The sequence below is a fragment of the Chelonus insularis genome, unplaced genomic scaffold (assembly GCF_013357705.1).
Source record: "Chelonus insularis isolate UGA/USDA-ARS -01 unplaced genomic scaffold, ASM1335770v1 contig_326_pilon, whole genome shotgun sequence".
Classification (NCBI taxonomy): Eukaryota; Metazoa; Arthropoda; class Insecta; order Hymenoptera; family Braconidae; genus Chelonus; species Chelonus insularis.
Window position 1 is genome coordinate 143,455 of NW_023276496.1, and position 18,304 is coordinate 161,758.

The 18,304-nt window shown below is 33.7% G+C and overlaps 1 protein-coding gene across 3 annotated transcripts; it reads right to left on the reverse strand.

The window, feature by feature from the left end:
- Positions 1-1,075: 1,075 nt before the first annotated feature.
- LOC118066065 (putative uncharacterized protein DDB_G0277255) lies at positions 1,076-17,652 on the reverse strand. 3 transcript variants are annotated; one of them, XM_035081820.1, is made up of 4 exons: positions 17,204-17,652; positions 4,970-5,165; positions 4,133-4,306; positions 1,076-3,717 (listed from the first exon to the last, which is right to left on the reverse strand). In XM_035081820.1, exons 2-4 carry the CDS (start codon positions 5,155-5,157, stop codon positions 1,743-1,745), a joined length of 2,337 nt encoding a protein of 778 aa, XP_034937711.1. In that variant the 5' UTR covers positions 5,158-5,165; positions 17,204-17,652; the 3' UTR covers positions 1,076-1,742. The 3 variants fall into 3 exon arrangements, with proteins under 3 accessions (XP_034937711.1, XP_034937710.1, XP_034937712.1); XM_035081819.1 differs by lacking the exon at positions 17,204-17,652 and adding an exon at positions 7,093-7,509; XM_035081821.1 differs by lacking the exon at positions 17,204-17,652 and having other exon boundaries at positions 4,133-4,397; positions 4,970-5,105.
- Between the last annotated feature and the right edge of the window lie 652 nt (positions 17,653-18,304).

Here is an 18,304-nt window from a genome sequence, read left to right on the forward strand (position 1 = left end):
CCACAGATGGTTGAATGGGCGTATGCATGAATGGAGTCTCGTAGTAGTGGAAGAGATACGTGCATGTGACGACAGATACACTCGCAGTGGTTTTATATACACTTGTACGTAGACGTACAGAAGAAGAGGAATATGGGGATAAGAGGTGCGTCCGGCTATACATCATGAATCCTTAAGTAAACTTGCAATCGGAGTTGCATCAATGAAGTTAAAGAAATGTTCTCGTAAGTAGTTTAATTATTTTTTCTTAGAGTAAGACGTTCTTTCATTTACTCAGAAATCCTCGAGGGTATTTTAAAAAGAAACGAGACTGCATAAATTTCTGAACGTTGATACTAACGAATCATTAAAGTAAAATTGAATGTAGAGCTCAGAAGAGGTAAAAATAATTACCCAGAAAAATTATAAATCATTTTTTTATAATTAACAATATATTTTTTATTTTATTGCGGATTATAAACAATAATCTCTTTACAATAATGAGCATAAATATGAAATAATTGTATAGTTGTTATTTAATAGAAAAATGGTTGTTTGTTTGTTGTTTTTTTTTAGAGAAAATAGAGAAACAATTGTATATGAGTATAGGACGGTTTCAAGGCACAGTAAAATTGGCTTTGCTTTCACGCTAATTATTATACAGTTATTTTTTGTAATCTGCCATCAACAAGTGATACTTGATAATCACATTTTTATTGAGTTTCATTCATTTAAACTCATTTTATTATTTTACAAATAATCAATAATTACAATTATGATGACTAATACAATGAATAATTAAGTGTTACATCACTTACAGGAAGAGAAAAAAAATTTAAGGCAATTTTTTGTTTAGAACAATCGTATAAATAAGACTAGACTTCATTAGGCAAAAAAAAAAATTAAATAATTATAATAACTTAAAAAAATATGACAACCATAATATTACATGAAATTCTTTCAAAATCTCACTCATCATTTTACAAATGCACTGCAGAATTTTTACAATCACGATTATTAATTTATTTTTTCTTTTTTCATGAAATTTTTTTTACAAAAAATCCTGCTATGTGACTTCCAATTTAAAGGCACGATATTGGTCTTTGGTTAACGTATTTATTGAGATTTACAATTATGTACAGTCTCCCATCTTTGGCATCGGGCCATCAAGATCCCGAATTAATGATTTCTTTAATTATATAAAGATTGATTCATTATCTTATAATCTTCTCATTTTCATACCGCAATGATAATTGAATATTTTATTACTGCTATCTTTTTTATTCAGTTGAATTTCTGTACAATAGATAAGACACTTAACGACAAGCGATTGGTACGTATTTGTATATACGTACCACGTATTAATTGAATGCAGCCGCAGCGATCTTATTAGTATTACTGAAACGTACACGTACGAAACGAGTAAATTGTTGTGTAAATTACATTACAAGTGACTCAATCAAAATACTTTATCGTTCAATAGGCATGTACAATAGAATATTAAGTAATTTCTGACAACAACTTATTTACACCATTACACCATTTACGTGCACGCACGAAAGACATTTCTCTCGAATCATTTGTTTTTCATTCCAATCAAACATCTATTGTAATAAAAACCATGAATGTTATCAATATGATCAAAACAAAAGGAAACATAGAGATCAAATTTACTGAAATTCATTGTACTCATTCTGTAGGCAGATAAAGAAAAAAAGGTAGAAAAAAAATATAAATGCAAATTCCATAAACTCCAGAAGGTTTCATGTGAGTGGTAATGTTCGATGTTCTTCAAGAACATTATCCTGCATGTCGACGATACCCGGAAGAGGAAGCGGAGATGTCGAATGATCTCTCTCGACCTCAGCATCGAGTGACTCCACTCCGTCTGCATTCCCCGTCAAGTCACGGACATTGCCCGGAAGATAATCTTTCCAGCTTCTAAATAAGTACCTAGTAAATTTACGGAGTTGACGAAATTTACAGTAGGTCGCACCCTCAGCTGATTCAAGTTGTTGAGTTTGGATAAGAAATCCTTTTTCTTTAAATGTTTGTTCCAACTTCTCACGCTGTAGTGACTTTCTCGTTTTCCTTTTCTTCCGTCCTTCGTCCTGATTTGCTATTCTCTGGCACTGAGGCGGTGGGATCCTTTCGCCTGCTGCACTCAGAAATGCACCTGCCGATGATCCAGCCTGACCAGCAGGTTGTTGAAGCGATTCGCGTGGAAAGAATTCGTATCCTCGCATACTTTTGTCACCAGTACCACTATAGTATCTGAAATTACCTCCTGAATCCACAGATAAACTTTTCTTCTCTTGTAAACTTGGCTTTGCTCCTCCGGTGAACTTGAACTTGCATATACTCACTTCAGTTGCGGGATTATTCGTGTTCTCCGTTGGCATAGGAGGGATAAAGATAGCTGAGCGTTTTCTCTTAGTAGGCTGAGACGGTGGATGACCCAGAGGTGCGATTCGTTTTGGTCTTGGAGACACCGGCTGCGCTGTGTTTGTTGGAGGTATAATTATCGGATTAGCGTTTGAATTCTTCACTTCTGACGTATTGAACGCTGATTTAGGAACTATCTTTTGTTCTTTTGGAGAATTCTCTATTGCTGGAAGATTCTTATCACTGTTTGCCATCTTTTGATAGTATAAAAACTGAGATTGAAGAGCCACTGGGTGAATAAAAACACTTGCATTCGGCCAATAGACAAAACCAGAATTGGAATTTGTCGCATCGTTATTGTTAATATTTTTTGTATTATTATTTAAAATATTTTGATTATTATTGTTATTATTAATATTATTCAATAGTTCAATAGGCCGTATAGAGTCCGTTTTAGATAAATTATTTCCCAAGCACTCAACATCTTCTCCATCACTAGAAGTTTCACTTTTAACTTGACCAGATTCATAAACATTACCATATTTGCGCGAAAGTCTTATCTTCAGTTGGTTTAAATCTTTTATACACAAGTTTAATGGCTCATCTTGTTCTCGAAGCTCTTCGGAGAATGTAAGACGTTTGGATTCCTGAGTGAGTCGTTTTTCCAGTAAACTGCTAATCCTATTTTGTATATCAGTACGTTGAAGTGAAACTTGTGGAGTCAATTCCCGATTAGAATCACATGATTCTTTTGGTAGTTGTTTTCTATCCTCATGTCCTGGCGTGCCAGGTAATATAGTGCCGTAATTTTTATAGATGAGATGACAGATGTCTGCTTTCTTTGGCTTCCTACCTCTCCTCGGTTTGCTATTGTCCAAGGTAATCTCACCCATATACGGTAAATCCGAATATTTCATTGGCGGTCGTGGAGCCGGTTGTTGAGGTATTTGCTGCGGCTGATGATGGTTATTGTGATGGTGGTGATTCGGATAATGTTGATGATTATTTCCAGAATAAACATGTGACGTTGACGTTATAACAGATCGTCGTAAATTAGACTGCAGGTTTGAGTCAGCAGTGGGATTTAAACAAGTTACTCGAGGATAAAGTTCTTGTTTGATTGCGGCTATTCTTTGCAGCCAACCTTGAACATCTGACACTGGACTTGGCGTTGAGGTGGACGTTGAAGTAGATGTGGTTGGTGCTGGACTAGGTGCAGCAGGTTCTATTCCATGAGTTGGTGAAGTATTCAACGACTCTTGAGCTAAGGCAGCTTCATAATGGTCTAAGTACTCGGGAGGTAATGCCTGGTGATGGAATTTAAGCTTCCATCTTGATTTTCTGCGACCACGACTGGAACAAAAATAATAAACATGAATTTTTTTAACTTCCAACAACATTCCAAGTCCGGAATAACAATTTATAAATGCACCACACCTTTCGTTGTATGTAGAGCAAGATGCTTGAAACTACTTTTGGTGCTTGTTTGATCAAAATCAGCAAGATCAGATAAAATCAAAATCAACTGAAGGTTTTCGTTCATCAACGTTTTTGTGCACATCGGATTCGACGGTTTGCCGAACCAGTTTTAGTTGTCCTCGAGACTCATTCATACCATTGAAGAGAACTCGAATTATCAACGAAAATTGGTTACTTAAACGTCTTCAATTGATTCAAATAAATTACTACTATTATTATTGTACTCTTTTTTTTGTATTCTTTTCTTTCTTCTTTAGAATTTTAAAATTGACTAGATAATAATAATTACCTGGTTTTCGATTTAATGCCGTCTTGACTTGATCTTTCCAAGTTAGCCCCGGTCTGCTGGTGAACCTGTTGGTGTACTGGCTCGTGAGGATGATGATGATGAGTGCCTTCTGCTGGGATTGGTGCGGCGCTTGGCTCCGCTTGCTGACTGTTAAGTGCCTCATTAGAACTGGATCTTGACATGGCAAAGACAGATTCGAAATTGTTATCTCCCCCAAGCCAACGTTTCCTCATTTACCACGGTCGAGACACGCCACAATGTATATCTACCGGGAGAATCGATTGTCGGGAGCGTTAAGTCGGTTCGTTAATGCTGTTCACGTTTAAGGCAGACGAAACTGATAAAGTCAGCAGTCTACGGAGTCTTTAAGCAAATCGCAAATGTCAGTGGTGTCTAAGTAAAGCCTTAATCAATTGACAAATCGACAGAGGCTCACTAATCGCACCGTTACAGTCATTGTCAAATGGAAATTATCGCGGTTTTAGGTCCAATTGTTTGAAATAATCCAGAAGAAAACTATCTTTGAACAAAATAAATTTTTTTATTGCAATCATTTTTTTTTTAAGAATAATTATATTTTTAATTTATTCCAATTCATACAAGAACTGAACACATGAAAGAACAAATTTTTTAGTACGAAAAAAAATTGCAATCATTCTTTGCCTTTGTAGCAATTCAAAACATGTGTTTCCTTCACCGTTAATCATCATTCTTAACTTTCAATACTCTATACAAAGCGCAAAAAAGTCGTTTGAAAGTGCATGTTTTTTAATTTTCATTTTGTTCTACAGTTCGTTTTATGCTGGATTATTCATCCGTGAAATTAAAACAACTCACCTGTGGCTGTTTACATCACGTTCATCATCATCTTGAGGCTCCTGTTTGACGGCCATGTGGACGGTAGCTGGCAATGAACACTGTGGATGTGGAGAAAGATTTAAGGTAGACTGATAGGATGAACTATCTGTCAAGGAGCCGTCTATCCCCGTAGACTGTGTACGAGGTACAACTTCCTCAGTTTGCATAATGCCCCCTGCAAAACAAAATAATTTAATCATTAGTAAACCGTAAATTATTCACACCCTACATTTTACAATCTATATTCTCGTGTTCAATTAATCGTTCAGACGTACTACCATCTTAAATCGCATCTGAAGACATTTTTGGCGATAAGATCGTCGCAAATGGGACAAGTCCACGAGGAATGCATGCACGGTGTGAGGTCTGCAAGCCTACCGGTGCGAATCGTAAATAAATCTGGACAGATGGCAATCGCTAGGTGGTGTGAGAAAAAAAAAATTACGCAGATAAGAGAGCACTTTGTGGCCTTCATTAGAGAATGTTTGGCCATCTATAAATTATATTTACTTATAGAAGTTGATGATTCTTATTCGTTATTAAATGACTTTGTAATGATCACCGGACGGAAGAGAAAAAAAATTTTTTTTTCCTTAATAACTCAAGTTATTGAAATTTTTTTAACGAGATGATTAAGTGAATTCAATTATCTATCTTTTTATAAAAATGAAACTGCTAGTTATTTTTATTTGGAGAATTTCTTTAGATCTAAAATTTAAAGTGTTTTTAAAGTTTAAAAAAACATATATATATATTTAATCTTACTTTATGAGAACTGTTGTATGGCATTTTTTTTACTTGAATGTGCTACAACTAGTATTTATCTACATAATATTTGTTTCATAATTATTTCAAAGCGTGTGTACTCTGTGCCAATTCTATTTTTTACAGTTACAGTTTTAATAAAGTACAGTAATTTTTCTTGTGGTACAACGATACAAGTTTACTAAAGTTGTGTAAAGTTGGATAAAAATATTCCCAGAATCAAAAATAACATTAAACAGTCTCATACAAATCCATTTATAAGTACGCGTGAGACAAGCCTCGTAATTTTGAAGCCTTACTTGGATTTTTTTGAATTTTAAATTTAGCTGAGTTTATTCATATATACTTCTCTACCTTTCGTTTATTCTTTCTTTGTTTCTGTCGGCCGTCAAACACACGTTGTGGTTGTTGCGCTTTGATTCCCCCTCAAGAAGAAGAAAGACGTTCGTGACGAGCGACATTGGCCAAGAAGAGAATCGATTTGCCACGCGGAATGCAAGGAAGAGTGGTAGACGATTACCTTCAATTTTAAAAAATTATCCAGGCATTTCCGCATTTCATTCTTTATATCATTAATCTTTACTGTTTTTAAGTGGCGCGCTTTTTTTTTTTAAGAAAGCAAGTAACTTTATAAGTTAATTTTTTCTACTAACCAAGAGCATCATAAGCTTCAATAGAATTATCCAAGTCTTCTGGACTTTTTGGAGGCTATTTATTATTATACGTTTTACCAAAAATAATTACGTGTAAATATCGAAAGCTTGGGAGAATGTAAAATTTATTTATCGTCTATTAATAGAAATTCTGGCATGACGCCACTATTTTCGGTTGTCTCTCTCAAATTTCTCACGCCATATTCGGTATTATGGTACTACTTGGAATTGTATTCCACTCGCGTTTCTTTATAACTTCTCTCAAGAGGCCCCACTATGCCGGTTCGTCCCGAATTATCCTCAATACGCTATTCTAAATCTAGAATTTCTCAACACATATACCAATCAGTCATCTTGTTCCATAAACAAACATATTATTTCATCAATTGTCAAACTGTAAGTTGCTCTAATTTTTTTTTTTTATTAATGTATATAATCATCAATGTTGCAATCCGATTAAACTGTCAACGTTAATGACAAGTCGATCAACCGTAACGTTTCCATCAGGATTGCATTGAATATTCATAAATTCAAGGAAGAGTTTCAGCAGAAGACACCTGCCTTTCACTGCATCACTTCTAACTCAATTTTTACGGTCAAATGTCCGTAACCGATTAAATCTTTTTGATGCATTTATAATGCAACTTTCTATTTAATTATTTATAAACAGTAAATGATTTTTACCTGTAACGGGAAAAGTGTTTTCTGGCAACATGTACGTAGATCAATGAAATCACTGAATTTGTTTAGTCAATGTCGTTTTTCTCCCCAAATCCCTGAAGGAGATTTCAACACTGTCACTTGTATTACTTCATGTTACACTGCACTGAAGCATGTTTCTCCACCGAATGAAATAATTCACACCTTGATGTAACTGATGATCCAAAATACTAATGTGGTTTCTAGATAATATGTAAATAATATCCGGGGATTTCCATTGGAATAGTGACAAAGGCACAGGAGTTGAACTACTATTGGCTTTAATGTGAATTTTGGCACGTTTGGCTTGTGCTGCAGCAACAACAACCCCAGTCGACAGTCACGAGAGCACTCACAGACGTGTGGCGGCCAAAGCTCGAGCGGGGGCGCGGACGTATATTCTCGATTTGGGTGGATGGAAATCTGAGATTGCTCCATATCAGGCTGTGCGCCCGTGGCAACGATGCCTCTCTGTAATAGCGTGGTTCTGTTTGCCCGCTACTGTATGATGCGATTACCGAAGGTATATTTAACCCCGCGAGGCAGCGTGCGAACAGCGAAACGTGCGCAACTACAAAGTTTTTTTCACCTTTTTCCGTTTATTTTTTCCTCCTCACTTGACACTCTTATGTCTCATTTTTATATACCTCCTCTAGTAAGTATTCCTTTTTCTGCGTATTATGAAATTAAAATAACATCAAGTCCAAGTTCCACTTCTGTACATGAGCTCAAACAGTAGCCTAATGGTAAATTAATGGTAGCATCATTAAAAAAATAGCCAATGTATTGAGAGTGGAAAGTCAGAGTTGACATATCACTGCAGGTATTGGGACACTATATACATTGAGTGTGGGCGAGTTACTTGAAGCCTATAAGGAATATAATATGTGTACGCCTCCGCACATAACTGACGGGAGCATATAAAACTCTAAAATTACGAACAGTTGCTGTAGGAGACATCATGGGGACTTGGAGACTCCCACCATGTTCAAGGGAGTCCCCCAATTATTATTCAAGCATCGAGTAATATAATGAATATTGTGATATGCACCGTATGAGAATTTATGATAACATCGTATTAATAATGAATCAGCTGTAAAATTATTGACTCTTGGATAAAAAGTAACGTTGAATGGAGTTAATGTCATTACATAAAATTTTAACTTTTCACACTTAATTTTTCATTGAACGAGAGAATAACGAGTTGCAAAATCTGACAGTTAATTTACAACTTGGTTGCGCTAAAATCTTACGCGTGGGTGCATACACACGACCCGGAATTTAGTCGTCATGGTCGAGGAGAACGACACGTTAGAGAGTATATACCAATCGACAAAGATCAGTAAATCCACTTGTGGCATTTCTTGTTCTTGTTCTTCTTCTCTTCTTCTTCTGGTTCTCTTTAGAACTGCTGAATACCAGCGATTCTATTATTCGATTTCCTTTTGCGGACATCTCACGAGAACGAGTAGCGTATGCGCGATAACTGCTAAGTGGTACGTTAAACTGGAAACGAATGTGGGCGATATTTTTGGTGCGGGATTAGTTTGCAATACAGTCAATAGTTAGAATGAACATCATTTCTCTCAGCATAAGCTGTATTATATATCTCTGATATTTATTTATTAGCATTTTCTATTTAACATTTGTTAAAAATGTGAAACAAAGCCTTCGAGTCGATTATTCTCTTGCACGCCTGTCCTTTGTTCCAACGTGTCCTGCTGCGAACATAATCGTGTTTCCTGAGGTGCATATAATGTTTCGTTCTGCTACGTCTATATCCCACACACGAGCTTGATTCACATGCATGTTCCAGTGAGAAGATTTGTACTTTGGATAAGAGAAATCGAGTAAAATCACAAATACTTGAACCATACGTGCTGGACTCAATCGATTCGCCCACTTGTATGTGTTTCTTTACATTGACGTAATTTTTCGTGATGAAATCGCTCCAAATTTTTTTGTCCAATCATTACCATATATATCTACAAAAACCTAACCATGTATCCACCAAGTCTATGTATACATAATTTTATCCAATTAAAAAAAAAACGTTTGGAGTCGTTGATGAAAAAGGAAAAATTCCATTCTTATCCTCTCCAAATATGGGTATAATTTCGTTAAAATATGTTTTCTTATCTTGATGTTTCTTTTCTTGCGATTATTCTACCCTTTGGACTTATATTTTATTAATGCCAGAAACTTGCAGAAGCGTGAGGTTTTCTTATTATATTAGATTAATTCATATCGATAATGGAAAAGAAACAAAAAAAAATTTCATTTTATATAATGAAGTAAAAATATTAATACTTTTTGCTACCGTTGAATTTTATTCCTAACCATTTTATTATAAAACTTCCAATTATATTTTATAATTTTTTATCGATTAAATTTGTTCAATTTAATCAGAGAATTATTAAAGCAAAAAAATCTTTGGTAATAGTACTTATAAAGTCAAAAGTATAGTCATGCTCTTGATTGTCAATATTCCATTTTTTACACTCATTTCCTGATTGCTAAATCAATTAATTTTTTATTAATATTATCATTTTTTCGTAATTTATTTTAAATAATTATTCAATCACGTATATATATATATGCTAATAACTAATTGAATCAAAATAACATAAAAAACTGTACTGAACTCAAGTTCTCTTACAGACTTTGATTAAATTGAATGTTTGATTACCCATGAAATTATGAGTTTAAAAGCACTTATTATTTGGTAGGCAGGAAGATATTCATTTGTATGATTAATGATCGACTAAAGTATCGATTTATTTGTTGGCATCACCCAACTCTTTCTGACCTGTATACCTGTACACGCCTCTTTGGAACTTTGATTGGACCAAATGTATAAAATAATTTCTCGACAGGTATCCCGAAGCATCTATACGTAAAAGTGCATCAATTGCTCGTGGCTGCAGTATAAAGAGGCGGCTCTTTAGCGACATTATTATTCTACGTTGCAATCTGTCTTGCAATGCACATATATCGATATACTTGAGTCTGATCGACTCACGATTGGCAGGTTAAATCGATGTAGAAATTCAATCTCTCCCTCTCTTCATCTTACAACTTGTCTGTTCTACCTTCTCTCCTTCCATAATGTAACCATCTCTCGTTTCATTCTCTCGGCAATTCAATGTATTGCTGCGACAATCACCACCTGCCAATGCTCCTTGCTCCAATCGGCATAATCCGCAAATCAGATAAAGTATGGCCGCTCGCCAATCGTTTTAAATCGTTGGTGCAACTGTTGAAACTAATTATCAGAAATTGTTACGTTTTTATTTCATTCTTTTTTTACCTTACAATTTATTAATTTCTTAATTAATATTGTATATATTAATATATATATCCGAGTTACATTAAATACCAATTTCATGGAAATAATTGATAAATACTCTGTAATTAACTCATTTTATTTTTATTATAAAAAGTTCTTTTATTAAAACTTTTTCACTTAACCATTTCATTACTACTCTATAATTAATATTTAAAATTCATTTAAATTATTTTTTTTTCAATAAAAAAATGTATTTTTGTTTCCAAAAGTTTTTTTTTAATGTGTTGACGATGGTGAATTGCCAAGAGAAGTTACAAAAAATATTTAATTGGTCAAAGAAGAAGAAGGAAATCAATGATCAAAATGAATTGAAATAAATTTTTCTCTTTCTGTGGATCAGATAAAATAAGATGTAATCTTTTAAAAAATAATATCCTTGGGATTGAATATAAAAATAGTGTTCTCCCAAAATGTGGAAAACAAGACTGAGTAAGGTGATATAAAATAAAAGATCTTTTCTAAACACTGATCGGATATGGATCACTGCATATATTTATGCGTATTACCTCTAAGTTGCGTGCTAGATTTTATATTTAGTATGGCATCGTATTACTCTAGAACTACTGAATTAGGTTAGAACGAAAATACCACATATACACCCACGTCTCCCCACAATTGCCACACATTTCAGAAACTTCTTCTCTTCTTGCTTCATTGCCTCCAACTATTTATCTCTATTCCTTATATCTCCTATTTTATTTATACATTTCTTAAAGAGCTTGTTTTTCCCCTCAACCAGATAGACATGTAATCAATTAAATCAGACTTAAATTTCCTCAGTTACTTTATCGAAACCTCGGAATTTGAAAAAAAAACCAGAATCTCAAGCACGACGTAGTTTACTAAAGGATATTTTCCTCAACATCGTGCTATTGATGATCTATCGCTGGTCACCGTCGGCGCACGCCAACTCCTCGAAGGATGAATCAAGATTGAAGATAACGAGCATTGAACTCTTGGGTCTCAGCATTGTTACACACGCGATTGAAAATCTCTTCGAGTTTATTTCTCGTTAAAAATATGATTCCCGCCTACTTGATAGTATTTATTCAGGATCTATTGCTTTCAAATGATCTTGAAGATAGAATTTTGCCCTTTTGATTCTTCTGAACTCACATCTTCCTCAATTATGATTTAATCTATTAGAAAATAGCTAACGCACTGGCTGGTTAATATCGGTAATTTATAAAACTCGTTTGGCTTTCTCTCTACAGCTTATTGAATCTCTCAAGTGTCATCTCGGTATAGAGTAGAACCTACGTGATGTTATGCAAACGCGCATGTTAACTAGAAACTCGAACATGAATTTTTAACCATTTAAAGTATTCAACATATAACTAAGATCGATCCTCTAAAGAGAACCGAAAATATTTAGTTATTATAGTACTCTCTTTTTGTATTGCTATTGCACAATCTATTTTACAAAAGTGACCAGGATGATAGCTGAATAATGTTGAAATCTTTGTTATCTCGCCAATATGTGAAATTTACGTATTCTATTTTCACCACAAGCAAGCAGCAGATTTGTCTGAAGCTATTAGATGGTTTACAAATGATAGGTATTATGTGAAATGTGAATTTTATTGAGTGTGCCAATTGAATTTAAATCGATACTAAACATTTAATGAGATTCGTAGATATTTAATGAATAAATTCATTAAAGTAAAAGAAAATAAAAGTTAGTGTGTTTGCTCTCGACATTCCATGAAGCACAGGTGTGGTGTGTGCGGCTGATTCTCGAGATTCCTTCTAAGAATTCTCACGGATCCAAGGCGCGGGATGGATCCACGAAGGTTAGCAGGACAAAGTGTGTGGGCGAGAACGTGTAATGCATTACTATATAACAGATCTTATAACACGTTATCCTATCATCTTTAGCATTTTTACTCGAATATTTCTTGGTAATTTGTGCCCAAAGCAATGCATAATTCTGTCAAAATAACAGTTTTGTTTTAATCACCAAGATAAATATATTTTTTAGTGCTTAAAAAAAAAAGTAAGAGTAATGAATACTCGAAGAGAAAAAGTAAGTGTGAAGTAACAGCACTGGAGCATGTCGTATTGGCTATAAAAATTAGAATAAAACGCTCGTACGATTTTTTATTCTGCCTTAATCGTTACGAATGTAATGTACTTAAATGAATTGCTTGGACTACGTAACGATCCTGCTCCAATTCAACGATCACTGCTGCGACTGGAAAACTCGTTCCATTGAGCTAAAGACGATGATCAAAGGGAAAAAAATCCAAAAAGAATATAGAAAAAGAAGAAACGAATAACCAGCATCCCTTCGTTCTCCTCGTCTTCATTCATCAAACACTGCATTCCAGAGATGGAACATCGTACATTTCTCAATACATATATAGTCCTTAGGATAATAGTTGCACTCTTAATATAGGCGTGTACCTGCGGGAATTCATCAAACAATCAGACAAGTACTCAACGTTAAAATCTTGTCTCGACAACTACCATTTCTCCATTCTTTTTCAGTAAATCTTCTGTTTTTCAAATTTATTCTATGACATTTATTATGAAATTGATATATATTTTCTGATTTACATACATCAGATAACAAGATGATTAATGGTTCGAGTTCTCAATAAAGGATCTTTTTTCAAATCTGTATCACATTTTTCTCACGATTAGGCATCTATTAAGTGATACATAAATGTTTATTTTTTTATTACTCGATCGAATAATCCATTTACTTATGTGAATTTCTTCATGTAATAAATAACGTGTTTATATTTTCGATCTTGTAATAATTTCAGTCTCATTCAAGTATTCCATTTCTCAAGTTTGCTTTGAATTATTAATCCTGCTTAACCGATTTATTGAACTGAATTCAAATTAATACTCTATTCTCTTAAAGGAAATTTGTGAAAAATTATTAACCTTCCAAATTGTGAATGACGAAAAACTATCAAATTTTTAATTTTAATAATACAAGTCAGTTGAGATTTTTTTCTATCGTAAAAAATTACAGAATAGTGTAGAGATTTTTTATCACACGATGATGAATTGAATTACTGCGGAAAACAGTAAAAATTTTACGATTTATTCAACAAAAAAACGCAACGTTTTTCTCATTAAATAATCTAGAATTTTCTGCAAAGTATTAACCAAAAAAAATAATTTATTTGAATTGATATTATATTTTGTGTTCTGCAAAAAAATCTAAAACTAATAAAAATTTCTTCTGAGCTTCAAATCATTGATTACCATCTATACCAAATGGTCTCGTTCTTGTTGATGTCGTCGTCCATTCATCAATCCCAGAGACTCCTTGAAAGACCTAAAGTATTGCTAACGTGCACACGCGTGCGATTTACCGATCATGAACGCATGCGCTCGCGCGAGTTCAACCAACTCACTCGTTTAAGACGGGTGTCTTTCTCTCTCGTGTCTGCGTGTATGCTCACAAGTGTATAGCCCTTATTCCTTATAAGTCCTCAGCAGCTTCGCCGAGAAGGAAACTGACATTTGGTCTCTCTCGATATAAAACAGCCTGAGCGCCGCACCAGTCATTTTCTATCTCTCTCATACGTGTCTTTCTTTTTCTTATACGTACGTTACATCAAGTATAGAGTACCTGCGCCAACGAGAGCATAGTCCCATTCTGTTCAAAGCGACGCCTGCAGCAGAGACGAGACTTGATTTACAAGATCGACGGCGCCGGCGCAGTAACGATCTAACTGATTACATTGTATCGAGACATCCCAAAGAAAATTGCTAATTTTCATGGGATATTCTACAAATTCTTGCTAACATTCTTTCAAATTTAGCAATTTAATTGGATTGCCGTTGAACACGCAATCGATTTGTTATGGAAATCAATCGATTGTTCTCATGAAAATAATTGTAAAAATGAGGCTAATTTTCGTATGTAAACATGAAAAATAAAGAAAAGAATCTTTTGTTTACTTCCTTTGGGTAGTTGTTGTTACAATACGTGAATGAAAAGTTCCATTCATGCGTACAAGAGTATCACAGCCCCCTTGTCTCCACTAGGTATCGGTACACGCCTCTGTATACACAAACGTCTTTGGCTTGCTCGAATCGCGACCCGCTCGCGAGCACACGTGATCGCCATTGACGATCTCGCGGCCTCAGCGCCAGCCTGGCGCGTTATTTCAACTTTTTGCTTCATCACCAGATCCCGGACAACTTATGGAGCCGCTGTTTCTCTCATTGTGACCCGCGGAAACGTATAGGAAGGAACTCATTCACAGCGGCAGTCACGTAATTCTTGAAATCAAGTTGGGATGAGAAGCTGGACAATGCGAAGATGAGCTATAAAAGAAAATGAAAAATGCTCAAGATACAGATGAACCACTGAAACAGATCGAACAGATTCGATACGAGATGCACTGCGATCGGCATCACTTTGATCAACGGCTTTGATCGTTCGTGATACCGTCCCCGACTCTCTTTTCAATGCGATGAGATATTGAATTCCTTATTCGGCTGATTCGTTTGCAGATCCAGGGACAGATTCATGTGTACAAGACGCCAAGTCCAATGCTATGTATACCAGGGATATGAGATATTGGAGAAAAGATTAATATTATCCAATAGGTATCATTTAGCATTATTCCAAGAGTCCCATGTTACCTCTTTGTATGTACATAAGAAAACCAGCTAACGGAGTTGGTTAAAAAAATATTTATAATTTATTCCCATCTCAGTACATATACCCAACGTCATGTAGAAGAGACATTGCAATACCCAGTTCCAAGTCGATTCTGTTCTCTCGCTCGTTTACCTTCCGTTGCAATAATAACACCCATACCCACGCAAAATGAATTAGAATATGGTCATGTGATAATTTATGCGTAATTTATGCAGGATCATTTATTTATATATGTCAAGAGGACAAGAGAATGCGCATGTGAGCAAGTGTCTCTGCTTGCTAATGTTTGAAAATATAGTGAAATAACAAGAAATCGTTGCCGTTAGAAGTTAATGATGGAACATTACTTTCTACAGCTTTTTATGAGTTCTTTTAACAAAGTCATGTTTTATTGTACTTCTTAAATATATTTATGGAAATTTCAAATTAACCTCCACCAGATATTATTCAATATCATCAACCTATTAACTATGGAAGACCGACGATCATAAAATGCGTATAGTTTTTTCTTCTTTTTATTTGCCTATACATATCTCCATTCATAGATTTTTCATAGACTACATTAGACTTCAAGGTTTCATTCTCTCAAATACAATGATGATTTTAGAATATTTTTTTCCAAGAAAATAATAAATATAAATCATAAAAATTATTATTATTATTTGATTGAAAAAAAAAAACATCAAGTGCTTGTTATAAAAAAAAATTTATTCTACAATATTTATTTAACGTTTAAATATTTTATTGAATTTCTAAATTGATTCCAATAAAATGACATTTTTTCTGTCTATTCAGGCAGAAAAAAAAATTGTTTTAATTAAATTTTTATCTCGTGTTATTAAAACAATGGATTCTAAAGTATTTTTTGTCGTCTTGTTGAAATTTGTTATTCAATGCACCAACAAAAAAAAAAAAAAGTTACCAATAAAAATATTTGTTGATTGAAACTCACAAAAAATAGAGGAAAAAAAAGAATTTTATGTGAAGAAAAAATAATTGTCATGTTGGTGAGATTGTGTATATAAATTTTATCATGGTAATGTCATACTGAATAATATCAGTAAATTGATGTCAGTGATTCATATGCAAACTGATATCTATAAAATAGATAACAAATTATTACAATCATATTCTATCCATTCACTAATTGGCGTATGGTAGCTGACAATAGAATTATTGTCAAGTTTGACTTTTATCAAATCGAGTTTATGATTTATAATTGACTTTAAACTGCATATACATACATTTATTAACTTTTCCAATTAACCCTTTCAATAAATTAACCTTGATGATTTCAATACATTATATCTTGAAGCATTTATTACAGCGTTAATATTTCACGTTAATTATCAATAATAATAATCACGTTTAAGTGTGAGGCAAAAGCTGACATGATAAAATGATATATAATTTATCTTATGGTTTTTACTTGTCTTCATGTTGATGTCTAAGAGTTCCATTTTCTAAAGTATCCTTTTTACTTCGTAGTCACTCAAATATTATCGCTCAAGCATGTAGCACCAACCATAATACTGAAATCTCTAACAATCATAAAATGCTTTTATCGTTACTTGACGTTAATGCGAAACGCGAGATTACTCGAGTAATCGTATCAATACCTATATCAAAATGCTTGAAAAAACCCATTAGAGATCAAGCTCTTTGCATTCACGTCTCACATGAGATAGCATCTCAATTCTTAATGTGACTATTAATACTATTTCGATAATCCACCAAGAGCTTGAGAGTATTTTCGCGTAATCTCACTGACTAAAAATCATTAAAATTAAAAGAAAATTTTTTGTACTTTTGGAGTACTCTGAAATGTTTTTCAAAGTGGCACTAACTTTTTATCGGTTTTTTTTATTCAGTAAAGAAACTGTAATAATGAAAAAATATTGAGAGATTTTTCTAATGATAATATTAATTATAACTATAAAATTAATGACCCCTAAACAAAACTTTTTTTTCAGAATAAAATTCCAACTGATTCGTAAGAAAATGTACGTTGTTTTTTTTGCAAATTAAATGAAGTGAATAAAACCAGCTATTTATTACACTATATCTACATAATGAAGTAGCATCGTTTACATAAAACATAACATAAAACTCACCATTCCACAGACGGATTCCATAACGTTTAACTATGAAATATGCTTTCTTTATTTATTATTATTTATAACACTAAAATAAATGAAAATGTTGTTATAAAAATATCAAAATAATCACAAAGTAAAACTAAAAGTCATAAATCTTCAATCACTCAGAAAAAAATAATCTCAAACTGTCTGTAAACTTCAGAAGGCAGTAAATGTTTTTATTGAGTATTTTAAACGTCTCGGTTTATTAATTAACATTAAACTTATTAAACATCAAAGTTATTTATTAATAATGATTGTAATAATTTTTAGTAATCGAAAAGGGCGCGCAATAGGGGATGAATCGCGCACTCGCACATCACACGATGTAGACAGAACAGCGTGCGTGCTTGTACACATGAGTTTGGAGTTAAGAGCGCGATGTTCAAAGACACAACGAGTTAACGAGGAGCGTGGTAAGTCGCGTGAACGTTATTCGATTCTGACTGTGAGTCGGGCACATTCGCTTGCTCTCGGAAGTTCTCGAGATCGACGATGATCGGCGCCGCCCGGTTACTCGATGCCGGGGGACATCGTGCGAGAAATACGACATCGCGGGGGATTAAAAAAAAACTTAATGGAGACACTTGTGCATGTTCTTATACTGTCACGACGTTATCTAATACCTATTTGGGATAATATGGTAATTTTATATTGATCAGGTCAAAATTTCAATCCATTAAGATAATAGCTCGTACTTTGATAAGTCGATTATCTAAACATTTGAAAGAAAACATGTTCTAATAAAATATAAACGATGTCGATAATTTCATTGTTCTCGATATTTTTTGCGATAGTTCTTATTAAGTTCAACAACATCTAGGTTATTTTTTAATAAAATTACCAAGCAATCATTAAAATGTATTTAAAAATGAAGAAAGAAAAAAATTTTTTATTTAGCTTAAAATATGTTGAAAGAGTTACTTTTTTTTTTGTTGTAAAATACATAAGAGAGCGTAAATTATATTAAAATAATTATTTGTCGTAATTAAGGGAACAAATTCCAAGTCATACTTCCGATCATATTTTTTCATTAACTCATGATGAATATTACATTTTATGAAAGCGAAAGTAACC